Raw genomic sequence first — 27808 nt, forward strand, 5'->3', positions numbered from 1 at the left:
TGTCTCGAACCAACGACTGAGAAAGATCCATCATTCATCTATTCCTCTCAAAAGGAGGGAGGCAATGGCAACAAAGGATACAGATACAGTTCATTGCAAAAATTCCTAGTAAAGTAAAAGCAAAAACCAAATAAATCCTACAACTGCAGACATCTACTACTACCATGCTGCTCCATAGAAATTACGTCGACGATACAGTTGATCGACGTTGAACGATATTCGATACTCAAAACAAGCTAAAATTCTGAAACTAAAACAACACATGCCTCTCTTCAAATACTGAAGTCTAAGAGACCAATCTTGCAACTAGCCTAAATCAAAGAGGGTCATAAATAAATAGAGAAAACTCTAGTTCTCTTCATTAACTTCAAGGTTCTTTAATTTTGATCCCAATTCATCCTCGTCGTCATCGTTCCCTGCCGATTCCTCGTCGTCACCATCTCCCCCCTCGGGATCGTTTTCATCCAAGGCCCCAAGCATATCTGGAAACTTTTTGAAAATATCTTTCAACTCATCAATGCCTTCATCAGAAATGAAATTTCCATTGATGTTCAGCAGCACAAAGCCAGGCTTCTGAACTACAGTCTGAGCTAAAACTCGAGCCCCGGCTCTCCGAATCAAGTTAGTATTCATGTCAATTTCCTTTATTTTGACGTGACCTTCTAGTGCCTTACTAATCTGGATAGTTCCTTCATCCTTCAGTTCATTTTCACCCAAATTCAAGCTGGTCAGATGGGGCTTTTGAGCTATGCAAGCAGCTAATGCAGAAGCAGCTTCAGCTGTTATGTCATTTCCAGCCATTTCCAAGACTTCAAGTGCAGGAGCAGTGTCCTTCAGTACATTGGCTATGGTAATTGCACCTTCATCTTCCAAGTTCAGGTAGCTCAAATACAACTCCTTGAGATCTGTATGGGATGAAAGGGCTTTACTCAGAGCAACTCCACCTTCCACTCCAAACATGTTGTCTCGGAGGTCAAGTTTCCTCAAGTGGGTACAAGTCCCGAGTGATAAAGATAAGGCAACTCCCCCCTCAGAGTCTATCCTCGTAGAGGAGCAACGAAAATCTTCCAATAGAGGAGAACGCTTTACAACTTCGGCAATAGCAAGAGCACCTTCATCGCCTGTCATGTTATTATGAAACTGAAGGATCCTTAGCTTATCTGTTGAAGGAATCAACTCGGATACCGCCTGAGCAGCTTCCTTGGAAATGCCATCATTCATCAAATATAGCTCCTCTAAACAAGTCTGTGATTTCAGGAGAGAGCCAAAAGCTCGAACACCCTTTTCACCTAAGGCATTGTTTGAGAGGTTCAGGGACCTCAAGATGCTGCCTTCTAAAGCATCTGAGAACAATTTCATGACCTCTAGAGCTTCTGCCTCTGGTCTTCCTGCAATAAAATCAGAGAGATCCACTTCTTTTAACTGATTTTTAAGGGACACCAAAATGGGCTCAGTAACACGAGCTGCTTGTAAACCAAAGCTTCGGTTGCTGAAACATATCTTGGTATAAGAATTTCCTGGCTCTTTCAAAGGCTTTAGAAGTTCTTCAGCTTCCTCTGCCTCGATAAAGGCTCGTCGACCTTTTGAGATGTCGAAAAAGACTTCACGAGGAGCACTAATGATATCGGATTCAGCCTCCTTGCCTGCCTCGACTTTAGGACCTCTCTTAAGAACCTCGAGAAGAAGCCTGCTGCATTCCTTGGCATAAAGTTGCACAGCAGCACCCCCATCACCATCTGGCTGCTTTTCATAATTCTGATTAGCTGTAGCAAAAGCAATATCTTCAATTCGCTTTGACTCATCTGCGGCCTCTTCCAGACTAAGAGTACCATATTTTTGGGTGAAAAAGGATTGGCTGGTAAGGTTATTTGTCATCCGCTCCACAAGCATTTTCCGAGTATTTTCACTAGGAGGCCACAATTTGATAGAAAATGGCCTACGTCCCGAATTTGTGGTTACAGCGTCCATAATCAAAAGTGCTCAAAATCCAGCCGCCTAAGGCAAATAAAAGGCAACTTCGACTTATAAGGGATATAGGAATTTGAAAATAACAGAAGTGTGTAGTTATCTAGCATATCCTAGTCACTAGTCAGAGAGACACAATTTATGAACCAAACATATTACACTTATCAGCGCAGAAGTGTAGCTATTTACCAATTTTTTTCACTTCCACCAAACAATCAGTATCATTCTTGGAGTCCAAACAGTAGAGACAAACAAATATTCAACTGAACTTTGTAAGATACAAGATAAACAAGCAAAGATCCAGTAGTTCAATACTGAAGCAGATGGTAGTCAAACCATTTCAAGATGGCTCCTGTTCTCCTAAACAATAAATCAAAGAAACAAGAAGCAAGAAGCAGTTCGGATTACATATCAGGACAAACAGCGGGCACCCACAAGTAAAGGTTCACTCCACTACCCCATTCCATATCAGAACAAATCCAAATCCATCTCCTGCCGTGACTCTTCCCTCACAAATTATCACTCTATATTATCCCTAAACAACAGAACGGAATCCAACAACAACACAGAAATGACAATAAAAACACTACCCGAAGCCGGTGAATGCCAAATACACTTCAAGTGAAGCAGAAAAAGGATAATGTCAAAGAGATTTAAGGACATCAACCATGGATCTAACACAAGACGNAAAAAAAAAACGAAGCAAACCCAGAAACGCAAACAAGCAAGAAAAATGGAAGAAATAAGAAAAACCCTAGCAATGAAAAGAAGAGAAAAGAAGCGTTCTGTTGTTCACCTGCTGGAGATGAATGGAAGGCGTAGTGCGCGACGGTGAAGAGGCGGAGAGATGGTGTAAGGGAACAGAAACCGAAAGAGAGGGAAAGGGAAAAGAGGGAAATTTGGATTATAAAGTGTTTGTGGGGGGGAAAAGGCAAATGGGTCGGCTTTGGATGACGGCCTGTGGTTTGCGTCCAATTGGCGGTACTCCAACGGAGGAGTTCGGCAAATTTGAATTTTCATCTTTTTTTTNTTTTTTTTTTTTTTTTTTTTTTTTTTTTTTTTTTTTTTTTTTTTTTTTTTTTTTAATTTAAATTTTCAATTCTTTTTTAATCATTTAACAATATACTCCTCATTATTATTGCAGAAGAAAATTATTATTCCTCACTTAACTTCTCAGAAATAATAATAATAATAATAATAATTAAAAAAAAAAAACAAAAATGTCTCACTTTATTTATAATATTTAAAATAAGTTAGAGATCCCGTCCAAACTCACCGTTAAGAACCGTCATTTTTTAGCTTTCTCTTTCAAGCTTCCCTTCAAAACAAAATTTTAAAATGTGTCTTCTAGAAAGAGGTTTCCGTGCTCTCATAAATTTTAATTCTAAAGAAAGGCTTCCACACACTCACAAAGAATGTTTCGTCCCCTTTCCAACCCATATGAGATCTTACAATAATAAGTAGAGAAGTGAGTGATCAAACCATTAAGATATTGACAATAAAAAAAATATATTGATAATTTCATAATAAAATAATGTAATTTTCTTTTATTAGCAGCAAAAGCTAAATATTTTTAAAATTAAAAATAAAAAAAAATAGAAATAAAGATAAATAACCGTTTGTGGGGTAAAAGGCAATGATGAGAAATTGGATATGATTTATGATGAAAATAAAGAAATGAAGAAATTTAATCTGACAAAAATGAAAAAAAAAAAAAAATGTAATATTCTCTCCTTTTTATGGATTCCATAATTGAGCAGAGGAGCATGTGCATGTGGGTGCTGCTCTTACACATCTTTATCTTATCTCCCTAACAGACTCAAATCTCTTCTATCATTTCAAACATAAAAAATTTCAAATTCTTTTTAAACTCTTTAGAACATATCAACCATCCAAACAAAAGCCTGTTAAACCCCTGAAGTAGATGTTGTTACTGCTTTCAAATTTACAGAGTTCTCCAATTAAATGATGCATCTTCACCAGAGCTTAGTGATTTGGGAAGATGCATCAATTTTATAAAATAAATGCAATGCATTTCAGGGATAAGATTCTGGGGAGGACGACTAAGACCATTCTATCTAGCAATGGTATTACTTAAAGACTTTATACAAAATATCAAAACCCTTGCCATTAGAAGAAGAAAAAAAATAATAATAACCAAAGGATCATGAGCCATAAAACAAATTTACTAATTCGAACCTCGATCTAGCTCGCAGCAGCAACCAAATCTACCACTATCTGTACATCGTGTTTTTTGGTTAGAGATGATGAATATCGGCACGGTGCAGATATCTACAGCCGTGAGCTGTGGAGGTTGTTAGCCTTGGTCAAGGCTTTGGCAAAATAATTGCGGATCTCGGGAAGTATGCGCTGAATTAGATGAGAGTGCCTGCAAAGTATTGGCATGAAGAATGGCTTAGAATATGCAGGGAGACAGAAACCATGCTGTTCCATCCATGGTTTCTTTAGGTGCGGCATCGACAAATGATCATGTCTATAACTTACATCTCGCTTTAATAATCTTAAGTAAGAGCTTCATACTGATTCTCTCCATTTAAAGCTAGCATGGAGGGATCTAAATCTAAAAGTTTAACTCCCTTTAAAGCTATAATTTGTGAAAAGTCCTTAAAAGTTTCGTTAACTGCAGAAAAACTCGAAAGGTTTAAAATTCAAGCTGAAGAAGGGTAAGAGGTTTGGAGGTACATACCCTGGCATTGCACCGAGTTTTTCGAATTGTTCCAAGATAAAAAGGATGCACGTGTGCCTCAAAGATATGGCATTGAAGGCTTCTGAAAGTTCATACATGCTTGAAACATTCTCCAATGATATATCCTGGCAGAAGTTTTAAAATTAGCGTATATATCATATATATGTATAATAAGAGTTGCATAACAAGCAAATGAGAAATATCAGAAAACAAAATTAAAATTTGGTCATTCTTAGCTCACCTGTGCAATGGTATATTCGCACAATCGTTTAAGTCCCTCCAAGAGATACTGATCGGCAGCTCTCAGGAGATCTTGTGCAATATCCAACGAAACATCCACAGATCCAGTGTAAACAAATCTGTATGATAAATTCAGTTAATTAACATAATACTACTTGCATTCATATGCTGATAACTTTTGGAACTCAAACTTCGCAAACCTCATCATTAGCTCAAAAACTTCCCATCTAATATTTGGAATTTCTATATCCTTTGCATCCTTTTCCTGAAATGCATATTAAAAGCAATCAGTGAAATTGGGCATTCTGGAGACTATATCCCCAATTAAACTAGAAACAAGGCTGACAATTGGGTTTGAACACATTTGGGAAACTCACCCGATAGCCACCATCAAACATAGCACGGAATGCATCTGAAGAAGCAAGCAAGCAAATTCTGTGGGCATGGAAGCGTCTTCCTGCAAAAGACAAATGGAAAAACCAAAAGTTGAATAAGGTCATTTGAAAAGTAATAAATCATAAGTAGTTAGAAACGTGACGAAAAACAAACGACCTTCAACAAGAAATGTCACATCAGATAGTGTCGGATTGTTCACATACTGCTCACCCAGGTAAACCTGTATGAAATATGTCAGAATTACAGTGATAAAGGGAATAGTATAGAAATTATAGATCCTATGCTCAATTTTTCAGGTCATAAAATTAAAGAAGAGAACAAATACTTCAAACTCTTAGAAACTGAAACAGATATTTGAGGGATCATACATTTGGCCACTAACTCAAAGGCTCAAGGGCCATAATTCTCAATGTTGCCAATTCACTTTCACCCTTTCACAAAGTCAGGTTTTCATTCTCAAGCCTAGGTGTAAGCATATATCAACCACGTATGTTGGAAGGGTAATAAATCTACGAACATCCTACCTGTGGTGTTGGGGATGGTGGAGCAGCATCTACAGGAGAAAGAGTCATGGCCTTATTTGCAAGCTTGTAAAGCGCAACAGCACCATCAAGCTGCTGCTTGAGACTTGAAGAACCAAGCAGGCCAAGAAGCAACTCCAGACCTGCAAAATGCAAAAGCATTTATTCTACAATAAAATCTCCATTCACTAGTAACAAGCTGATCTCCAACTGCACCCTCAAAGAAGAAGAAAAAAATAATGAAATTCTAAAAATATGGCATGCCATTATTGTCGACAAATATAGTCCTCTGATCGTCGGGTGAACAAAGATGAGCAAGAGCAAGAGAGACTCGTCTTTGCACAGCCTTCTCTGCTACACGCATTAGATGTAACAAGTGATTTAAAACCTAAGCAAGGAAAAGAATGTGATTAAATTTGGAAAGTGTCCATACTGACAAGTGAACAGACTAGAACATCAGGCAAGTCAAAGTCCAAAAACAAAATCAGTAAAGTCATACTCACCCTTCCATGTATCTTCTCCTCTAATCTCTTGAGTGTCTTTGCTACACAATCTTTTGTTGCCTGAAACAAAATTGCCAATTAATTTAAGCCGTGATGGAGCAAGTCAGTGAGGAGGCACCACTACTGAATGAGAAACTGTGGATAACCTCCAATAATACACACACAATACACTAAAATAAAGCGAGAGAAAGAAGGGGTGGGGGTATTGAACAGTTCCAACTAGATAGATAAGGAAGGTTAAGTTACTTGCACTATAAATTCTCCATCTTGCAGCTTCTGAACTCCTCCCACTCTAATAAAATCAGATACATTATCCTACAGAAGAAAATCAACAATTACAGTTTATATAAAATTATGATCACAATCGTTCAGTTAGGCAGTGGGATTATGTGCGGCAATGCATCCTCAAGTTTATACCTCATTATCGGCAAGACCATAAAGAGCAAATGCCGCATTGTGTTGCAAAGAACCATTTTTTGAATCAAGAAGCTTCAGTAATGGCATTAGACCACCATTATGAGCAATACCAGCTTGATTATGAGTTTCCTGAAAATATAAGTTTTTTCCCTCAGATTCAGCCAAGAAATTCACAAGACCCCGTCATTCAATCCTAAGAACAATCCACAAAGAAAAAAGAAAAAATAAAAAATGGAACAACCAGGAGGAGAGGAAAATCTCTGTAAAGAATTATAAAATCTTTGGAAATAGCCCACCAGGGGCCATTTTTAATGGAAGAAAAAAGTCTAAACTATAGTACCTGTGCCAACCTCCCCAATGCAAAAGCTGACATTTCTCGTAGTTGTACATCAGGTGATTGAAGCATCTCAATTAAGGGTCGAACAGCACCCCTCTGCACAATGTGAATCTGCAAGTGTTTGATTTGTTCAGTAAGAAAGTTAAAAAAAGAAGGATACGTAACAGAAATTAAAGGGTGGGTGTATCTTTTGTTATAAAAATAAATATTTAAGTATATAATGGTACATATACACAGCACTTTTGTAAAGTGAATAATTTTCCCCTTCCTAAGCAATAAAATAGGAGGATACACATTCCCATCTCTTTTTTCGAACTTATTACCATGAAATAATAAATAAACTTTTATTCACCTTGCAATCTGAATCAGTTGCCGCAAATTGTCCAAGTAATAAAGCTGCCTCCCTTTGGCTCTCAGAGCAGCAGGAACTAACACAAAAGGGAAATGATTAACATAATTTAGACTAATGGAGATCAACTTTATCTTCACAGCATAATTAGTTCTGATTGGCAGAGCAACAAAGGTAAACTGAAAATTTGAGAAGATAGGCACAAAACGTATTGAAGCAGAAATATACAAGATACGTGACATGATTCCTGAAGTTACATCTAATGAAGCGGTAAAAAACAAAAGACGTGACAAGAATCCTGAAGGTCAGAATACCTGAGTAATCCAATAACAGGTTGCAAAGCTCCAGCAAGAAGAACTTCTCTCTTTATATTTGGGGATGAGTGAACCAAATTTCCAATAACACCAACCTAAAATCACGAAATCCATATATCCAATTAAAGATATCAATTCATTAAAAAGAAAGAAATTTTCAAGTTTGTCACATAGATAAAATCCTACCGCTTCATAATGTATAGCAGCATCCTCCGACCGAAGCATCAAAATGAGTGTAGGGAGTGCATTACACTCAACAATCTGCCAGTTAGCCAAGAAGATGTATGATTTATATATTAAAACTACAGTTGAACATCGAATTTGCAGAAGAATGCCAATTACCTGATTTTTGTTCTCATCATTCTTAAAGGCCAGCGTCCGTAATGCCCCAGCAGCAGCTCTTTGCACCTTCGTGTCAGTAAATTCAAGCAATTCAACAAGCGGAGGAATTCCACCTTCCATCCTGAATGTTTAAATCCTCGTTAAGAACAGGTTTTGATGACAATTTTAAAAGTTAAAAGTTAGACAACTAAACATACCTAACCCGTGTTTTGATGCAACTATTCTCATGGGCAAGATTTGTAATGGCATCTGCAGCTCTACGAATAACACTATTCACAGCTCGAGAAGAACCATCCTTGTGTCTCTTCAATAGCTCAACAAGGTGTGACAGAGCGCCAATGTCAACTATCAGTTGCTGGTGCTCAGGCTGTTGAGAGAGGATAAAAGTAAGAAATGAATCAGAAATCAGTTGCAGAATGCACAGAGCGTTGGGTCTGGGATGAAGGTGATAACTAATGCGCATGCTAATAATATGTTTTACTTCTATTCAGCTGCAAATGTCCAACAAAAGCCCAAGAGGGGATAACGCATGAGCTACAACTATAAACATGCAATCCAATTGAAAGACTGTGTTTACTCTTGCAACGCCTTGACCCAAAATCTTAGACAAAATGCATGGAAAAGGCCTTATATACGCTAGTATTTTGAGTTCAAAATACTTCTCAACGCTGCTAATTCATGCAGATAAAATTTTAGCTAGTATCTACTTCAACTGGAAAAAACATGCAAAATAAGTCACACACTAACGAAATGATAATTGGAAAATTTATGTGTGCCAATAGGGCAGGTCAAACAGCAACAGATTAAATTTGACCTTTACAGCCAGTAGTCCAAGCGCAAAAGCACTTCCCTTCTCAACCTCGTGCTCGAATGGCTTAAGACTACGATCACCGTCAACAATAAGCGGTGCTTGTAGATGCTTGACTAAAGCCGGCACGGCTCCACCTTCCACAATCACGTTTACTACCTCTTCTGGCAACCCCAAGAAAACACAAAAATTCTAATCAATTGACAATAATTTTTTTTTTTTAAAGGTAGCCTCATCCTGAAGAAGATCAACCGCTGGAAACTCTAAAGATCGAAATAGAACAGGCGAAAAAACACGTGGAGATCGGGAAAATACCGTTTTTAGCAAGCTCAGCAAGAACATGAGTAGCTCGCTTAGCAGCAGCTCGATCTGCTTCCTTCCATGAAAAAGAGGAATTGAGAATTTCAACTTGAGCACTGACCTCAGTGAGTAACGCTTGCTTGGCGTCCCCTGTAGGCACCGCGATCTCCCGTTCCTCTTCAAATTCCTCCTCCAGTTTCCGCTTGTGGCCTTTCCTCTCTGGGGGACTCTGATCTACACGCTTCTGAAGCTCCATAAACAACCAGAGGAGCTTGGATAACGAAATATGGAAGAGGCTGATCCAGAGAACCAAATCTGGGGTTTCATCAAGTGGGAAAGAGAAGAGAAAGAGGAGAGAGAGAGAGAGAGGAGGAGAGGGTAGTTCGGGAAATTCGCACAGTAAATACTTTCAGATTTCCCTCTTCTTTTGTCTTTGGCATTTTTAGGAAATATACTTATTTGTTTATCATTTTTATTTTATATTTAATTTTCATTAAATTTTAAAAATTTACTCGCTAGAGTTTTTTTTTTTTTTTTACTTTTTATCGTCTAGGTTAATTTTTTTTAATTACTGACTTCACTAATTTTTATCATTATTATAATTAACTAACAAATTTATGTCATAATATTTAAATTACTTAAAATAAGAATAGAAATACAGTCGTAGAAGTTGTTAGATCAACACCATTCTCTACTCTTTGATTATAAACTCATGATCATTTCCTAAATTAGTGTACGTGTGATTTTCATCCTCCAAACAGAAGCAATTTCAAACTTTAGAACTAACCTCTACTCAAAAGGGTAAAAAAGTAAATTAACAAGGATTCGACAACATATTTTAGTGACCTCAAATGAATATAGAGTAAAAATATTTGATACAGTCGAAATAATAAATGTTCTAATATTGAATCGAATTTACTAAACGAGTAATTAAAACCTCAAACAACTAAGATTAGTTAAATTAAATCTAAGTTGTTAGGATAATATAAGATCAGTCAACTGTATTCACCTGACCTGCTGCCGTGGCTATGGCCACGGAGGCACAGGCCTGAATGATGTTTATCCGCGCGACCCCAGAAGAAGAAGATTTCCCGTCCACGTCATGTCAACTGTGGAGGCCCACCATCCCCTGCACATGGGCCGTATAATAATGGCCTTCTGTCCTCACACAAAAGAAATAAGTACACGTGGCATATTAAAAAAATATAATTTAATAAAATTGAATCGTGACTCTTATATGATAATTAATATTATTTATCTACTAAATTATGTAAATTTAAATAAATTTTAATTAGTGGATTAAATTCAAATAAATAAAAAGTTAAATAGATAAATAATATTTAGTCTCAAGCTTTTGCTTCTTTTTTTTCTCACTTTTAATTGCTTTTAAATAAAGATACCAAAAAAGGGCTGGCTGCTTCTTTTCAAATATAACAAATTTGTATAGCGTGAGTGACAAGCTATGTATTGGAGTACTTATATTATTATAATATAAGTATGATACATATATAAATTATAGCTTATAACATTTTCAACTGTCAATAAATACTATATTATAATTTTTTTAATACGATTGGTTTATGAAACGAGTCAATTAATCATATTTGATTTTGTTGTTACGGTTGTTTAATCGTCGTTTTCTTTTGTAAACGCGTTAATTAACATGCTTGTATTAAACTTTGCGTAATTAACGCGTGAGTGTTGTTTTATTATAGTCAAACGAGTAGGTATGAGGTAGGGCTGAATGTAGCATAATGATTTAGTCCGGGTATGATTTGTTGTTACTTTAGAGCTTTTGACTAATGGCGAGAGCTTCTACCCCTTTTGGTAGGTGGGTGATATTATTATTGTCTTTATTGGACTTGTTTTTTTTAGGTACATACAGTGAAGCAATGTAGTCAATTATAAGCTTTTATGGATTACCTCGGTGTCAACACCGACCTCTCGTAAATAAGAAATATATTAATAAATTACGACCACATTACAAAAAAAATTGGAATTTTAAGGGTATAATGGTAAAAATAGAATGACTGAAAATTACTATCTATATCAACAATTTTATTAAACGGACTTTTATTTGGAGCAATCTTATCGTAAAAAAAATTATTAAAAAACATGTCAATGAGATCAAACATTAACGCATTAAATAAATAAATATATATTATATAAAAAGAAAAGAGGATAAACATGGACTGGGCCTTGAAGCAGAATGGGTCGGGAGGCCCATAATGTGGGAGCCCACGTGGTGGTCAAAGTCAACGCCGGGAAAACCGTAGAGAAGACAAAAAATAGGTGTCGAAGTGGTGCAGCGTAATGGGCATGTGAGGTGTCGCAGCGTCTTTAATGCGACGTCGTTTTAATCGACATGTCGGGCGAGAGAGAGAGATGCGACCAACGACAATAGTTTGGAGGTCAAATCTAACCGACTGCCACCGCCGCTCAGTCCCACTCCACAACGTCGGCGTTGTTGACGGTATTCTCGTTCTGGATTAGTGAGTTCTTGTAGTGGATAATGGCGCCTTGGTTTGCACTCTGGAGTTCTTCCATGGCTAACATGTCGGCGGAGTATGCCGATCCATAGCCACTGACGGAACTCATGCTCTGCGCAACTCCTCGCCGGACCACGCCGGAATGACTCGGCGACGTCCGTGTCGACGACGGGCAATTTGTATTTACTGCATTTTGATAGAAAAGTAAAAATTATTATTTATTGGATTAAATACACACAAAATATATTGTAACTTACAAAATTTTCATTAATATCTTCAACTTTTATTTTTTAAAATTAAAAAAAAATATATTCTTCATTGATGTGTATTCTTAATTTAGAGAATGATCATGAATTTATAATGAAAGAATACTCTGGGTATGAGGCCTTTTAGAAACCAAAGCAAAATCAAGAGACGAAGTAGACAATATCATACCGTTTGTGGAGAGTCGTGTTCGACTAATATGGTATAGAGCCATGCCCTAAATTTAGTCGTGCCAATAGATTGATAAATCCTCCAATATCGAACAAATGACTCACTCTAAATTCGATGGGAGGTGTTGGATGATGAAAGTTCGGCCTAATTTAGGAAATAATCATAGATTTATAAAGGAATACTCTCTGCATTAGTATGAAACATTTTGAGAAGCCCAAAGCAAAGTTACTAGAGCTTAGCTCAAAGTGGACAATATCATACATTGTAGAGAGTCAAAGCCATAAGAACTCATTCTCAAGATGGACAATATCATACCATTATAGAATATTTTTAATATTTTTCCAAATTTAAAGAGTTTTTTTTTTTATTAATTTAACCCAAAAAAAAAAAAAAATTGAAGCAAAATTGTACATTTTGAGAAGTCGTAGGCCGCAGGATTTTGATCGAACCAAGTAACTGAAGCCAAAAATCTGAAAATGGGAAGTTGACCAAACAAAAATGAAAAATCAAAGTCTACGAATTGAATGTGGATGCGTTTAACATTCAAATCATTTCTTCAGTTTTGTTTTTAGTTCATCACATGGATCACAGCTCTGTTTGTGGATAATAGAACCATTGAGTTATCTTTTCAGAAGAATTGGAAAGCTATATCCGAATCCATCGCCGTTGCCGTCTTGGTTCCGTCATCTACCTAAAGATGCGTGCCTGTTTATTTCTTTATCCGGTATGTATATATGATTTTACCTTTTTCTTGATCCACCGATTGAATACTACGATTCTATCTCCTTTTTGTTTTGTCTCTACAGTGATCTGTTAGATTGGCAGTGGCGGATTGAAAGCTTTGAGTGCTCATGGATTCCTCGGTGGCTCGACGTCGCCTACAGGCTATTCAGGATCATCTTGTTCCCGCCGACGACTTATCTTATTCTCAGCTCCGGCTCAATGCTACTGCTGGCGAGTTTTTTAACGGTCTCTCTCTTTTCTCGCTTACTTGCTCTTTGAGTGCTCATGGCGTAATTTGTTCCGAATATTTTGTAATTTCAAGCTAGAGATACGTAACGTTCCACAACCGATGAAGGTATGACTGTTGTGGTCGGCCAATCGGAGCAAACGTGGGGGCCATAAGATCTATGGTTTGTTGCCCAAACGCATTGGTGATTAAATGCTGTCTGTTTGAACACTTGTGGGCTGTGTACCATGTCTATTGGGCTTTCACATTGTTTGCTGATTAAGTTTCTTATTTTCTGAGTCCAGTTTTTTTGGATTCTCATCGTCTCTGTAGTTGGGTCCGGTTGTGGGGCATCGTCTCTGTAGCTAGCTCAAATTCGATTGAATGGGGTTTGTACGGAGTGAAATGCATATGAGTGAGGTTCATATCATTCATATTTCTTCTTTTTCTCTATGTCGCAAGGCAGAGGGTTCAGTGTTGGTGATTAATATGCTTAGCTTCAAAAGATCTATACGCTGCCAAGCATTCTTTGGACGCGGGTGAATACAAATTACTATCATTAGGACCTAGTTATTGAAGAAAAAACGAAAAAGGAAAGTTTAAAAACTCGGCATGCAAGTTGTGGGGACACACGATTCCTTTTATCTCAATTTCTGTGCTTCCTCTTTCCACCTCTATCAATGGGTTGCTGTAATTTTATCAAAGTAGTTGAAGTCTTTGGGGCCAGGCTGAATTGGAATTGGAACTGATTGCAGGAAAGTGGTCGATTTCGAGAAGGAATCATATCTATTTAGAAGTTACGATTAACCCCTCTATCACTTCCTTTGCATTTATGGTATCTGCACTGTGTGAAGATTCATTTAGCAGTAGAGTTTCTGGGGGCTGTTCTCTTTTGCAGGACTATTCAGCTCCAGTTTGTAATTATTGGACTAGAGGTTGGGTGTTTCTAGTTGGTACTTGGGTAAGAAACGAACAGCATTTTGAATCTGAATCTGAATCGAAACAATAAGCACGTAAAGGTTGCGACCCACAGTTCTTACATATGTATAAGTCTAGAAAATTTTAAGGGACTATCTTCTTGTCTATTATCAAATATGAGGAAATGAGTAATGCTGTACCCTGTTTTCGTAAATATATGTGATACCTTATGCTAATTGTTCTCCTTCTTCTCCCTTGCTTTGCTGACATTGTCAAAGTTATTAATTCTGAGCAGTGGATGGCTACAGTGTTGTGCTTCCAGAGAAATTGCAGACTGGCAAGTGGAATGTATATAGGTAAAGCAGTAATGGGTTGTTTGAGTTTGATTTGCCCTTTCTGTATGGCTATGCCGCATAAAGATCATTTGTTTCCTTATGGTAGATCTGCTCGGTCTCCGTTGAAGCTCGTGGATAGATTTCCTGATCATCCTGAAATTGGTACACTGCACGATAATTTTACGTGAGTATCTTGACCACCTCTTTCTCGTTTCTGATCATAAATAACTGGTGTTATTTGTTTACTGCTAATGTTGATTATATGGCTTCTGATTTTATTTTATCCACTTTAGGCGTTCAGTTGATGTATATAGAGACTATAAATATCTAGGTACCCGGATCCGATATGATGGAACAGTTGGAGAGTGAGTTTTATGCTACTTTAAAATTCCAAATTTTTGGTAATGGCTGTTTCCATAAAGTTCTGCTCCTCCTTTCACTGTTCAAGGTACAAATGGATGACATATGGAGAAGCAGGTACTTCTAGGACAGCATTAGGTTCTGGCCTTGTAAATCACGGTATACCAAAGGTGAGTGACTGAATGAATGCCTAGGGATAGAATAGTGTTTAGTTTTTTTTGTTAAAAAAGATAGAAAAGTGCTCAGTCTATCATTTCTTTTCACAGCGATTGGTATAGTTGTTAAACCTGATGAACGTGTATCTACACTGTTATTTCTCTAGTGTTGCCTAACTATCCTTGGTATTCTTAACACAGGGATCTTGCATCGGGTTATATTTCATCAACAGACCTGAGTGGCTTGTAGTTGATCACGCCTGCTCAGCATATTCTTACATATCAGTTCCTTTATATGATACCCTTGGTTTGTAATTTCTTCTCTGGATATTGTTTTTTTTTTTAAAAAAAACTTCCCCATTTGGCCTTGTGTTTGAACTTCTTTCTGTTTTACAGGTCCTGATGCGGTCAAGTACATTGTAAATCATGCTCTTGTACAAGTTATATTTTGTGTTCCTCAAACATTGAATATTGTGAGTGACACATTAGATTTTAGTCAGTCTGCTACATTGTTAGAAATTGACTTTGATATCTAAAAGAAATAACATTGCTGGAAGGACCAGTTTCTCATAGTATTACAACTATATTCTTGATTTTTCATTGAAGTTTTGATTTCAGAAAATAATTCTTTATTATTTAACTTTCAACTTGCAGCTATTGAGCTTTTTATCAGAAATTCCAACTGTACGCCTGATTGTGGTATGAATCACCGTGTGTTTGGAATTGATCTCAATTTGGTTCTGATCTCCGGCTGCTGTTACAACTTACAATCATTTAATCGTCTTAGCTTCCAAATTTTATAGGCTGTAGGTGGAATAGATGATCAAATACCATCGCTTCCATCATCGACTGGGGTGCAGGTTCTAACATATGCAAGTTTGCTTGGTCAGGTAAGCCCCTAATCTCCCATGATATAATTGGAAAGGAGAAGAAAAGAAGAAAAGAAAAAAAACAGAAAAATCCTCCTGTGATGTCATTAAAATATGAGCATTTTGATTTCATTATTCTATATTGATTGCAAGGCATATAGAAAGAAATCAACCTTACCAGTGATTAGGTCTTTACGTTTCATGTTCCATCATTATTGGAAAGCCCTAGTTTGAAACATTCATCTTCTTTGTACCTAATTGAGATAGTAGAGAAACTGAAAAAGCAAAAATATATTGCCGCATCTGGCGTAGATGCATAGTGACAAATTTCTTTGTTATCATGGGTTCTCACTACGTTACTACCCTTCTAGAATATTAAATATCCTACCATTTTTGTTTTTAAAAGAAACGAAATATTTTTTGGATCGAGTTGTTGGTAAGTTGGCTTGGACCGACTCACATTCTTGGATGATTGTAATATCTAATTAACAATTAAGGTTTTGTGCAGTTGGGAATAACTGAGTATTGTATTACATAATGACAGTATTTTGGCAACTTTTTGCAATATGCTTTTTGGGTTCTTATATGTACAGTTTACCCCATTTTTTGAAGCAACCTTGTCATTGGGCATTCTTTCCTCAGGGTAGCAGCAACATCCAGCCTTTTTGCGCGCCAAAACCTGATGACATTGCAACTATTTGCTACACGAGTGGTACGACTGGGACCCCAAAGGTGTAACTTCTAAGATTTCTTTTCTCTCCGAGCACGAAGACGTTGACATTGCTTAACATTGACTTGATCAAGGGTATGTTTTCTTATTCTCACATTAATATCTTGCCAGGGTGCTGTTCTGACACATGGGAATTTAATTGCAAGTGTTGCTGGATGCTCTCTTGCCTTAAAATTATACCCCTCAGATGTGTGAGTATTGGCTGTTTCAATTTTACATTACTGTAGTGTGACACTGTCATCTAGTTTGATTGATATATTTGGTTTCTACTGAATTCACATTCTAATTGTCAGCTACATATCATACCTCCCCTTGGCACATATATACGAACGGGCTAACCAGGTCTCATCGGTTTATTTCGGGGTTGCTGTTGGTTTTTACCAGGGGGTATGAAGCTATATCGATACTGTCTTTCTATGTTATACTCAGGTTAATTGATGTCATTCATTACTAGAGGCAAACTGATATGGTCTTCTATACGTGTATTAGGATAATATGAAATTAATGGATGATATGGTCGCATTAAGACCTACGATCTTCTGCAGTGTTCCCAGGCTGTACAACAGAATATATGCTGGGTAAGATCACGCATAGAAAGTTATTGATCAATCAGAAAATAAATTGCTTCTCTTATCACCGAGTTTCATTACGTGGTGAACAGAATTATTAATGCTGTAAAGACCTCTGGTGTGCTGAAGGAGAGACTGTTTAATGTCGCTTATAATTCCAAGAAGCAAGCAATAATGAGCGGTATGGTTTTAACCGTAAATCTTTACTTTTGCATGTCGTGCTTCATGCTTCTACAAGTCCTACTGTTCTTTTTGAAAAATCTATTTATGATTTCAAGATATAGAAATACTATTTTAAGAAATTTTCCTATTGAGATTACAGAATCCATAAACAGTTTTAAAAAAAATCTATCAATTAGATATTCGGTTAATTCATTTGATTAAGTGAATGTAAAAAACATTAAACAGAAGTCAAAATGCATACCGAATAGATCATTTGGGGTTTTGACTTTTATGACACCCAAAGGGACTTAAGTCTAGCCTTAGCGCTAGGCAAATGTGGGAAGTTGATTCAACTGAAAACCCACCCCTCGGATTCAACTTCCTCAAGATTTTGCATCAGAAGTTTATATTAAATGAGTGGCTAAACTTTTCTCGAGTCTTTGTCTAGGAAGAATGGACACTTATCGGCACACTCCGGACACGTGTCCAACATGCTAAAAAATGTGTCTGAATTATATTATATTGTATATGAATGTGTATATATATGTATGTACTTTTTCTAATTTTAAATAAACTGGACATGGTTTGGACACCACTCTTGAAAAAATTTAATCTAAGTAGGAAAAAGAAAATTAGAGATTCTCTTATAGACTCTTATCTTTTTATTCCATATATATTTTGATCATTCCTAAAGTATGAGGATGACATCTTCTTCCTCTAGTCAAAGTCAGCTAATCCTTCTATATCTTTTAAATTTTCAAAATATCGTTAATTGATTAAATTTATATGTTTTTAATGAAATATATCTTGTTTTTATATTAAATTTACATGTTCTTATCCATAAAGAAGTATTAATATATCTATATTCTATACAAAAAAAGTGTCCCCAATGGGCCAGTGTCCTTTTTTATATAAAAAATTCACTGTATCCGTGTTGTGTTATGTCCATATCCCGGGTTTGTCTTTGTGTTTCTTAGGTCCTCGTCCTTGCCCTTCTCTCTTTTTACAAATTTTGCTTATTGATTCCTACTTGCATCTATTTATAGGGTTCAACCTTACTTTTCATTTCCTTTCTTACGTGTTAGTATTTCAAAATGTTGCAATTTATTGTTTGTATTACGAGGCATTCTGCAATTATAGGAAAAATTCCATCTCCCATCTGGGATAAATTGGTGTTTAATAAGATAAAGGCAAAGATCGGAGGACGGGTTCGTGTATTGGCGTCAGGTGCCTCACCATTGTCTCCTGATATACTGGAATTTTTAAAAATGTGAGTTTTTATCTTTTTCTTTCAGAGTTTTGAATCTTGGTGACGGAGTTATTATTTTTATTCTTGTCCTCTTGTGTATTATTATCATATTTGTTTCAGCTTCCTTTTAGTTTCTGAAGAATTAGATGTTATTGCTCCACAGCTGCTTTGGTGGTTTAGTATTTGAAGGGTATGGAATGACAGAAACATCTTGTGTTATAAGTGCTATGGACCCAGACGACACCCTTTGTGGTCATGTTGGGGCTCCTAATCCGGCTTGTGGTAAGCTGCTGACATAAGCTTCTCAGTCATTTGGAATTTAAGTCGTGCTCGAGGAGTTTTTGGTGATAAATGCATGAAAAATTTATGAGGATTGCATCTCGACTCTGCTGCTATTTTACTGGAATTCTGATATGCAACAAACTCAATTTTGTGAAAGTGTGGGACATTGCTTTGAAGTTGTCGGTCTAAAAGGGAAAAGTATTCAATGTGTCTGTCACCCCCTAACCATTGGATGTATGGTAAAAACCATAGGTTTTAAGTTCTTTTTCATACGTTCATTGGTGTAAGTAGGCCGGTCATATTGTTTTCTTCCCTTAAAAAAGAAATTGTAATATCAATTAGATGCTGAGTAACTTATGATGGTATTGTACCGAGTGGGTAACTTGATTTCCCATCGTTTCTGAGGCCTTTGTTCATGCTCACTGTAATTGTTTTTGATTCACTATTCCGAATCCTGAGTTGAGATTTTCCTTCATTTCTGTTTTAGAAATAAAGCTCGTGGACGTTCCAGAGATGAATTACACATCTGATGATCAGCCCTATTCTCGTGGTGAGATCTGTGTCAGAGGTCCCATTGTTTTCAAAGGCTATTTCAAAGAAGAAGTGCAGACGTAACAGTTTTCTTTCCTCATCGCTTTGCATGATTTTAATTGATGGAGTACTTAAGAATTTAAATAATGATTTGAATTGGACAGGAGGGAGGCTGTTGATGAAGATGGCTGGCTCCATACGGGAGATATTGGATTATGGATGCCTGGTGGTCGTTTAAAAATTATCGACAGGTGAGCTCTATCGCTCGCTTCTCTTTCTCGTCTTTTGACTTATAGAATTGGGACAGACTTGTCAGTTAAAAGATTGCTACAATAAGAATTCTGGAATTTTTTCTTTCTCTGAGAAGCGCTCTTAAGCTTATATAAATCTCCTATGCATCTTTTTGGTTGAGGGATTTCCTTCTTTTGTTAAAAAGTATTGTACTTGTCCACAGGAAGAAGAACATCTTTAAGTTGGCTCAGGGAGAGTACATTGCACCAGAGAAAATTGAGAATGTGTATGCGAAGTGCAAGTTTGTTGCCCAATGCTTTGTTTACGGTGAGAAATGGGATTCTCTACAATTTCTTTACCCTTTTCTCTTGACATGCAATATCACTAGTCATTATACGTGCCACCACGTATTAGTGCCACTTGGTTACTGATGCTCTTTGCTACATCCTGAAGGTGATAGCTTCAATGCATCTCTGGTAGCTGTAGTCTCAGTTGATTTGGAGACGTTGAAAGCATGGGCTTCTTCTGAAGGCATTAAGGTACACACACTAGTTTTGCGTCTTAGTCTTGGAAATATTACACATTGGGCTCCATCCTAAACTTGAGTTGCAAATAAGCTCCACTTTTTAGTCAATCGAGAAATTTTTAGTCCCTAAGGAAACTAATGGAAGTTGTTGAGAAAAGAAACCTGCATCTAGCCTAGAGGTGTTAAGTATGTGCTTACTTGATGGTAAAATTTTATGGTCGAATCAACCGACGTGACGCTAGATAGGAAGTGTAGTGTTGGTTACAAGAGGGCAAGAGGGACAATGAATGGCTACTCTAATTTGTTAACTTGTAAGTTCAGCTAGTAGAACCTGAGTTGCTTTGCTCTGTATCCTTCAAGCAAAACATTAGACAGTTTCAGAAAGAACTGCCTTCGGGCACTTATTTTGTGGTCGTATAGGACTTTATGTTAGGAATCACGACTCTCCACAATGGTATGGTATTGTCCAGTTTGAGCATAAGCTCTCATGGCTTTGCTTTGGGCTTCCCCAAAAGGCCTTATTATCAATGGAGATAGTATTCCTCACTTATAAACCCATGATCATTTCCTAAATTTGCCAATGTGGGACTCACTCCCAACAATGCTCCCTTCGAACAAAATACACTATAAGCCTCAAGGGCCTCCCCTTATCGAGGCTCGGCTCCTTTCTCTGGAGCCCTCGAACAAAGTACACCATTTGTTCGACACTTTAGTCACTCTTTGACTATACCTTCGAGACTCACAATTCTTTGTTTGATATTTGAGGATTCTATTATCATGGCTAATGGCTAAGTTTAGGGCATGATTCTGATACCATGTTAGGAATCACGACTCTCCACAATGGTATGATATTGTCCAGTTTGAGCATAAGCTCTCATGGCTTTGGTTTGGGCTTCCCCAAAAGGCCTCATTATCAATGGAGATAGTATTCCTCACTTATAAACCCAGGATCATTCCTTAAATTAGCCCAACGTGGGACTAACTCCCAACACAACATTTTTTTCCCATCTTTCTAATCAAGTGTTCGTTTAACAATTAATGTGCAGTACAATGATCTAAACCAACTCTGCAATGACCCGAGAGCAAGGGCTGCAGTCTTGGCCGACATGGATGCCGTTGGAAGAGAGGCACAGGCAAGCAAGCTAGCAATTATTGTGTAAATTATTGATTCGATTATGCGAGCTCTCACTCGCGCAATTATAAAACAAACACAATCTCCTTGTTTATTTCCAGTTGAGAGGTTTTGAATTTGTAAAAGCTATCACTTTGGTCCATGAGCCTTTCACGTTGGAGAATGGTCTTCTCACTCCTACATTCAAGGCAAGTAGCCAATGTGTAGTAACTATCTTGAGAGGAGTAGTATGATATGGCTGATCTGAGATACTTTTTTCTCCACAGATCAAGAGACCCCAAGCCAAGGAATACTTTGCCAGCGCAATATCGAGAATGTACGCCGAGCTTGCTTCATCTGATCCGTCCTCCCAGAAGATGTAGCTCTCACTCTCCATCCCTATCTTCTCCTTGAAAAAGGTATAGCGAAGTTGAATCTCTTAGGATCTTGAAAACGAAAGAGGACGATGGAAAGTTCTCATTGTCTAAGTCTCGATAGTTAGTCCAAGAAAGAGGACGATGGAAAGTTCTCATTGTCTAAGTCTCGATAGTTCGTCCAAGAAAGAGGACGATGGAAATCGTTACTATTTTTATATATTCTGAGTAATTTTGCAGTTCATTTTATTGAATAAATTTGATTACTTCAAATCTTCTTTCAGCTTGGAGTAAAATAAGTTAGATAATTGTGCTTCTGCTCATATGTGGCCAATGCTCCTCTTTTCTTAAGCCTCCTGAACTTTAACAATTGCAAGTAGCAAGCTTGTGGCCACTGTTAGCACAGCAACCATGAAGAAACAAACTGGCTATACGCCAATATACCTAAACTTGGGATAATGTATCTATTAAATTCCACTCTAAATAATGTTTTTTTGGGTATATGTTGCGAAGGCACAATTTTGTTATCTCTATGAATTAATTAGAATTATAGTGTAACAGCCCAACCGGTAGTAAATATTGTTCGTTTTGATCTGTTATGTATTGCCGTTAGTCTCACGGTTTTTAAAATGCATCTATTAGGTAGAGTTTTTCACTTGAATGTTTTGTTCCACTCTCCAACTAATGTGGGATAGGGAGAGTTTGGAGAGTTTTTCACATCTTTATAAGGAATGTTTTGTCCCCTCTCTTAACCAATGTGCGATCTCATAAAACGGATTTTTAAAACGTGTTTACCGGTGACTTTTTTACATGTGGGGTCTCATAAAACAAGTTTTTAAGATGCGTCTATTAAGGAGAGTTTTTCACACTCTTATTAGAAATGCTTTGTTTCATCTCATAAAATGCTTCTATTAGGCAGAGTTTTTCACACCCTTATCAACATTTCGTTTCCCTCGATCTCATAGAATGCGTTATGGAGAGAGTTCTCCACACCCTTAAGAAAATGTTTCGTTTTCCTCTTCCGTGGGATCATCTAGAGCATCATCTAGAGCAAATGAAATGGTTTAGGTTTAAAGGACTAAATAGATAGATACGAGAATTAATTTATAAGAACATATTTTTGGTTTTGAAGGTTTGAGCTCATGACATAAAAGTTCCTTGCTTGTTTCCCAACCCCTTCTGTGCCGGAAGCAAAATTGCTCCTCAAATGCGTACAAATACTGTTCTAGCTTATTAATTTATTATCCCACTTCATCTTTCTAGAAATTACAAGGCATTACAACTAGAGGGAAGGTCTAAACCCATGAGTAGTTTTCTTCAGACTAGCTTCTGTTGTTTCCAACTTTCTTACACTCAATATCATCCTCCCCAACAAATCTCCTCCAAAACCAATGCTGTTTCCATACCTTTTCTGTCATTTCTTCAATTGGTACATTCTTGGTCTCCGGCAGCAAGAACAGCACAAACACCGACATTATCAAAACCCAACCGGAGAAGAACAAGAATATCCCAGACTTCAAATGGCAAAGCATCGAGAGGAAGGCCTGAGCTATCACAAATGTAAACAGCAAATTCACACAAACAGTCACGCTCTGTCCTGCTGAACGAGTCTCCAATGGGAATGTCTCGCTTGGGATCAGCCACCCCAATGGCCCCCATGACCATGCGAACGAAGAGACGAAGGTGCACACCATGACCACAACTAATATTGCGAAGCTTTTGGTGAGATCGTCGGAGTGATCCTTTACTTTGATGCCCAGAATTATGGCGATCACCAACTGGGAAATGAACATCTGTACACCGGCTTCAAGCAACAGCATTCGGCGCCCGATTTTGTCTACGGAGTAGATTGATACGACTGTGGAGGCGACGTTGACAGCTCCAGTGATGACGGCTGAGTACAAAGAAGCACCACTTTTGAAGCCCAGCGTGTTGAATAGGACTGGAGCGTAGAACATAATCGCATTGATGCCTGTACATTGCTGGAATATCTGTTTGGAAGAAGACGAAGATTTGGTGAGCTTGATGTGTAAGGTTCAAATCCTGCCGGTTAGGAATTACGACTCTTCCCAATAGTATGATATTGTTCACCTTGAACATAAATGACTTTGTTTTTGTTTCCTCAAGAAGCTTTGTACCAATGGGGATCAATGGAAAAGTATTCGAGACTTACAGAGCTTTCTTGAGGCCTATGGATTCCTCGAACAGCCTCCACTTAATCGAGGGTCGACTCCTTCTCTAGAGCTCTCGAACAAAATACACCCTTTGTTTGACACTTGAGTCACTTTTGACTACATATTCGAGGCTCACAACTTCTTTATTCGATATTTGAGAATTCTATTAACATGACTAAGTTAAGGGGCATGACTCTAATACTATGTTAGAAATACCACTTTCAACCATGGAGATAGTATTCCTTACTTATAAACTCATTATCAACTTCTTAATTAGCCGACGTGAGACTTCTCTCCCAACAATCTCCAACAATCTTCAACACTAGATTGATGAATTTGAGGAACAATTTGAAGCACAAGGTTCGTAATTTAGATTTGGTGAACTATGTACTCACTTATATACTCAATCATTCTCTTATCTTGCCAGGGTGAATTTAGTAAAAAAAAAATGAACTTAAAATTTCCAGAGATCATATGGCAGACAATATTTGATGTCATTGCAACAAAGCAGAGCTCAAGCAGTACTTATGGTGAAGAATTGAACATGAGTTGTGTATGAGACTAACCTGCAAGGCAACAGCAATGACAAGCTGGGGGCGGTTCCTCCGCTTGAGGAGGTTTCTAAATGGGTGCTTTATCTCTCGAGCCACACGGCTAGCCTCCACCAACTCCAAGAACTCTGGTTCGACATTATCAATCCCACGTATCTTTCTAAGCACCGCTTTGCCTTCCTCCAGACGGCCGCGCTCAATGAGGCTGTTGGGAGTGTCCACCACCATCAGAGCCCCCAGAGTAAGGAGGCCGGCTGGAATTCCAGCCAAACCCAGGGACAGCCTCCAACCCCATCCGCCCTCAATTCTGTGCATACATGAAAAAGGCTTATTATTATTATTTATATTCAAAACTCAACGTTGAAATGAAAGGTTCTGCTACGCTTGAACAGTGGCACTTACTTGGAAGTGCCATAGTTGACTAGATTTGCAAAGAGAATGCCGATGGTGACGTTGAGCTGGAATAGTATGTTTAATCCTCCGCGGATTCTGGTTGGGGCTATCTCCGACAGGAACAGTGGCACTGCCTGTTTAACACATTCATTTCCACTCTAATTAGTCTAAAAGATCGAGATTATTGAAGCTAATACACTAGTGATCACCAAACCCATTTTTCATATAATCATACATCTACAAATTTAACAAAAACTTAGCTTTAAACCCAAGTTTATTAATTAAATAGATTACAAATTCGACACATGATAAAATATTTTGCAATAATGACACAAATTTACATTAACCATTTACTTTATATTAAATATATTTGTGACATACTTTACCATATTACAAAAATGGTATATCAAATATGTTCTGGCGTACCTAAAAAGTAAATTTAGTTAATAATATCATATTAAATATCAAAAGAACAAAATCTTTCCAAAATCCTTCACAAGACCCCTGCTGAAACTGCTAACTAAAGGCATAATATTCTCCTCGAGAAGGCTCGATTCTAACTTATTAAAATATAGTATTTATTTTCTAATTGATTGAATTATGTTTAGGTTGGAAAAAAAAACAGATTAATATATTGGATGATAAGCTAGGTAGAAATATAATTTTTGATAATCTAAAGAGATAATGAAAGGACAACAAAATCATGGCTTTCAACAGAAAGTGATCTCTTAAAAGAAAAAAAAAAGGAAAAAGAAAAAGAAAAAAAGAGCCTATTTTATAGTAAGGAAAGGTGTAGAAGAAGCAAACCAACGGGTGACGTAGCAGGCTTCATGTGAAAAATTAATACCCATAAGCCGAAAAGGAGAAACTCTATATTTTACGATTCACAAGCTTCTAATGTCTCCTTATTTGAAAAGTTTCAATTATCTTTTCGGATTTTCCCCACCTTATATCTTTGGTGGATGATGAAAGTCTACATCGACTAATTTAAACAATGATCATAGGTTTATATCCATTAATGTGAGACATTTTGGGAAGTCCAAATCAAAGCTTATGCTCAAAGTAGACAATAGCATACTATTGTGAAGAGTCATGTTCTTACTAATTCTAATTGTTTTTACTGTATTAATAAATAGAAAAAAAAATTATTTTCAACAAAAATAATTTTAGAAAATTATAGTAAATAAATTATGAGTAGAAAAGAATATGGTTTTTTTTTTCTTTTCCCGATGTTACTTTTCAAGGCACAAACAATCATGGGAAATGTAATGATACATTCTCTTGAATATAAACTCCACACATTAAATGTTGAATTAAAAAAAATAAATGATATTTACATTTATTTATTTTTCCCATATCATTTTAGGAGGAATTATGTTAATAATATAAGTTATCCAAATGAACTACGGGCAGCTAAAAATTACTCTTAATTTTTTTTTGTTTTTTAAAAAATACCTTTTTTGATCATTGAATCTTCTCTTAAAAAGTATTACTTACATTTTTCTCCTTAATTTGAGTTAATTTCTAATCATTCTATAGGTTTTTTCTAGATAAAATACTATATATTAATGTAAAGATTAAATTTATAATTTAACCAATAAATAATGATCAGATCGAAAAACTATTTGTTATTGACAAAACATGGATTTACATTTTTTTTAAAGATAAAAAAGACGCAATTTGGACGTTTGTTTATTCCAGGAAACCATCATTTTATAGCAATCAAAACTTGTAAATGTACCTGATTAGCGAAGCCAACTCCACAGCCGAGCGAGATTCTGCCCAGGATGAGCATCGTCAGGTTTTCAGCGGTGGCATTAAGGACGGTTCCAATAATGAAGAACACGCCCGCAATCAACATCGTTAGCCTTCTTCCAAGCCTCCTCGTGGTGTAGGAAGCAAAGAAAGTCGCTGTTAAACCCGCCAAATACAGCGACGATGTAAATAATTGAAGGCCTTGATTATCGTATTTACAGTAGTTGCTGTCGATTTCTTCCTTCATCTGCGTCTTCCTGTACACCACTGGAAAGAACTTCTTCAAGAAATCCGGCATCGAAGTAACTCCTCCTGCGTTTATCGATTAACCAAAAATTGATCAAACAGAATCGATCAATAAATAAAACGCTATAAGGTCTACTGGTAGGGTAATCGAGCACATCGCCGTCATAGCAGAAACACTCATCAATCGTAATGGCCGTACGTTCAGAATTTCGATTAACCAAAAATTGATCAAAAATGGAAAACCAGAAGAAGCAAATGATATAATCATGAGTCAGTATGATATCGTCCATTTAAGTATAAGTGGTTTTATTTTGGACTTATTCTCTAAATTAACCTAGACTTTCATCATCCAAGAAGGTACTTACGGTCGTAATCACAGAAACACACAGTAAATCGTAATGGCCCTAAGTTGAGGATCTACAGAAACAATCATAAAATCACTGTGTACGAAGATTTCAGACGATTTGAAGTCAGAGTATATCCGTGTTAATTTCAACAAATGTCGTTCCTGATTCACGACAACTGAAATCGTGTTGTGTTGATTTTCAATTTATAAGAAAGTTTAAGAGAAAGTTTCAATAGTGACCTGAGATACCGACGTCGTAGCCGAACATGAGGCCGCCGGTAGCCGCCATTACACAAGAAATGACGACGATCGGAGTGATTTTAGCCTCGAACACGGTGCCGTCGTTCTTGCTCACGGCGGAGAATCCTCCGGCAGGCATGGTTGCGGTGATTGTATGTGCAGTGTTCTTAGTAAACACAATCACCTAATCAAAATCTCCAGAAAACTACTTCCTGTAAAGAACGCTGAAATGGTAACCAAGAACGAAGAACAATGAAGAAGAGGAGAGATAATTTGGTGTGAGGAGCGTGATACTGCGTGAGGAATTTATAGGCTGGGGGAGTAACAGACTGCACTTGTCAGAACGTAGGACGATAGCCCAGCGGCAGCCGTGCCTCCGCCAGGATTTCGCCACGTGGCAACATAAAAGTGAGTCACAAGTAATTAAAACTAAATAAAAGGATCAAATTGAAATTTGACTAAATTACACGGACCAAATTGCAATTTTTTAATATGAAAAACCAAAACCAATAATTAACTACGAAACAAATTAAAACTAAATTATTCCAATTTTATACTTTAGAGAAAAGAGGAGACAAAAATATTATAACTGTCCGTTATATTTCAATTAGGTCCCTAAACTTTTAAAA

At 37.0% G+C, this 27808-nt stretch overlaps 4 protein-coding genes across 6 annotated transcripts; 1 reads left to right on the forward strand and 3 right to left on the reverse strand.

Moving 5' to 3' along the window:
- On the reverse strand, positions 1-2929 carry LOC111789639 (RAN GTPase-activating protein 2-like). The gene is made up of 2 exons (XM_023670274.1): positions 2762-2929; positions 1-1995 (listed from the first exon to the last, which is right to left on the reverse strand). Exon 2 carries the CDS (start codon positions 1966-1968, stop codon positions 349-351), a length of 1620 nt encoding a protein of 539 aa, XP_023526042.1. The 5' UTR covers positions 1969-1995; positions 2762-2929; the 3' UTR covers positions 1-348.
- A 941-nt stretch (positions 2930-3870) lies between these two features.
- Positions 3871-9612, reverse strand: LOC111789636 (ARM REPEAT PROTEIN INTERACTING WITH ABF2-like). The gene is made up of 19 exons (XM_023670270.1): positions 9215-9612; positions 8906-9063; positions 8289-8458; positions 8092-8212; positions 7936-8010; positions 7750-7844; positions 7439-7514; positions 7090-7197; positions 6750-6878; positions 6579-6647; positions 6333-6392; positions 6094-6217; positions 5833-5972; positions 5465-5528; positions 5290-5369; positions 5113-5177; positions 4914-5031; positions 4673-4797; positions 3871-4354 (listed from the first exon to the last, which is right to left on the reverse strand). The coding sequence occupies exons 1-19, from the start codon at positions 9453-9455 to the stop codon at positions 4258-4260; spliced, it is 2115 nt and encodes a 704-aa protein (XP_023526038.1). The 5' UTR covers positions 9456-9612; the 3' UTR covers positions 3871-4257.
- Positions 9613-12675: 3063 nt separating this feature from the next.
- Positions 12676-21797, forward strand: LOC111789637 (long chain acyl-CoA synthetase 6, peroxisomal-like). 3 transcript variants are annotated; one of them, XM_023670271.1, is made up of 24 exons: positions 12676-12847; positions 12930-13092; positions 14286-14346; positions 14432-14509; positions 14619-14690; positions 14774-14855; positions 15042-15147; positions 15237-15313; positions 15495-15539; positions 15644-15730; positions 16352-16441; positions 16551-16630; positions 16733-16826; positions 16929-17017; positions 17101-17189; positions 18311-18440; positions 18583-18701; positions 19189-19312; positions 19397-19483; positions 19687-19790; positions 19917-20002; positions 21036-21122; positions 21223-21309; positions 21388-21797. In XM_023670271.1, exons 2-24 carry the CDS (start codon positions 12975-12977, stop codon positions 21481-21483), a joined length of 2088 nt encoding a protein of 695 aa, XP_023526039.1. In that variant the 5' UTR covers positions 12676-12847; positions 12930-12974; the 3' UTR covers positions 21484-21797. The 3 variants fall into 3 exon arrangements, with proteins under 3 accessions (XP_023526039.1, XP_023526040.1, XP_023526041.1); XM_023670272.1 differs by lacking the exons at positions 12676-12847; positions 12930-13092 and adding an exon at positions 13519-13868; XM_023670273.1 differs by lacking the exons at positions 12676-12847; positions 12930-13092 and having other exon boundaries at positions 14103-14346; positions 14627-14690.
- An 887-nt stretch (positions 21798-22684) lies between these two features.
- Positions 22685-27429, reverse strand: LOC111789640 (sugar transport protein 13-like). The gene is made up of 5 exons (XM_023670275.1): positions 27180-27429; positions 26334-26659; positions 24602-24726; positions 24215-24506; positions 22685-23465 (listed from the first exon to the last, which is right to left on the reverse strand). The coding sequence occupies exons 1-5, from the start codon at positions 27316-27318 to the stop codon at positions 22797-22799; spliced, it is 1551 nt and encodes a 516-aa protein (XP_023526043.1). The 5' UTR covers positions 27319-27429; the 3' UTR covers positions 22685-22796.
- Between the last annotated feature and the right edge of the window lie 379 nt (positions 27430-27808).

Source organism: Cucurbita pepo, chromosome LG03 (genome assembly GCF_002806865.2).
Source record: "Cucurbita pepo subsp. pepo cultivar mu-cu-16 chromosome LG03, ASM280686v2, whole genome shotgun sequence".
Classification (NCBI taxonomy): Eukaryota; Viridiplantae; Streptophyta; class Magnoliopsida; order Cucurbitales; family Cucurbitaceae; genus Cucurbita; species Cucurbita pepo.

Excerpts from the sequence above, each read along its gene's own strand:
- LOC111789639 (XM_023670274.1), bottom strand. The coding sequence starts at position 1,968 with ATGGACGCTGTAACCACAAATTCGGGACGTAGGCCATTTTCTATCAAA.
- LOC111789636 (XM_023670270.1), bottom strand. The coding sequence starts at position 9,455 with ATGGAGCTTCAGAAGCGTGTAGATCAGAGTCCCCCAGAGAGGAAAGGC. Across the intron at positions 6,218-6,332 it reads AGGAGAAGATACATGGAAGG|GTTTTAAATCACTTGTTACA; the intron begins GTGAGTATGACT and ends TTCCTTGCTTAG. Across the intron at positions 5,032-5,112 it reads GTTTTTGAGCTAATGATGAG|ATTTGTTTACACTGGATCTG; the intron begins GTTTGCGAAGTT and ends TTTATCATACAG.
- LOC111789637 (XM_023670271.1), top strand. The coding sequence starts at position 12,975 with ATGGATTCCTCGGTGGCTCGACGTCGCCTACAGGCTATTCAGGATCAT. Across the intron at positions 13,093-14,285 it reads TGCTGGCGAGTTTTTTAACG|TGGATGGCTACAGTGTTGTG; the intron begins GTCTCTCTCTTT and ends AATTCTGAGCAG. Across the intron at positions 15,148-15,236 it reads TCCTTTATATGATACCCTTG|GTCCTGATGCGGTCAAGTAC; the intron begins GTTTGTAATTTC and ends TCTGTTTTACAG.
- LOC111789640 (XM_023670275.1), bottom strand. The coding sequence starts at position 27,318 with ATGCCTGCCGGAGGATTCTCCGCCGTGAGCAAGAACGACGGCACCGTG. Across the intron at positions 26,660-27,179 it reads CTACGACGTCGGTATCTCAG|GAGGAGTTACTTCGATGCCG; the intron begins GTCACTATTGAA and ends CGATAAACGCAG. Across the intron at positions 24,507-24,601 it reads GTCAACTATGGCACTTCCAA|AATTGAGGGCGGATGGGGTT; the intron begins GTAAGTGCCACT and ends ATGTATGCACAG.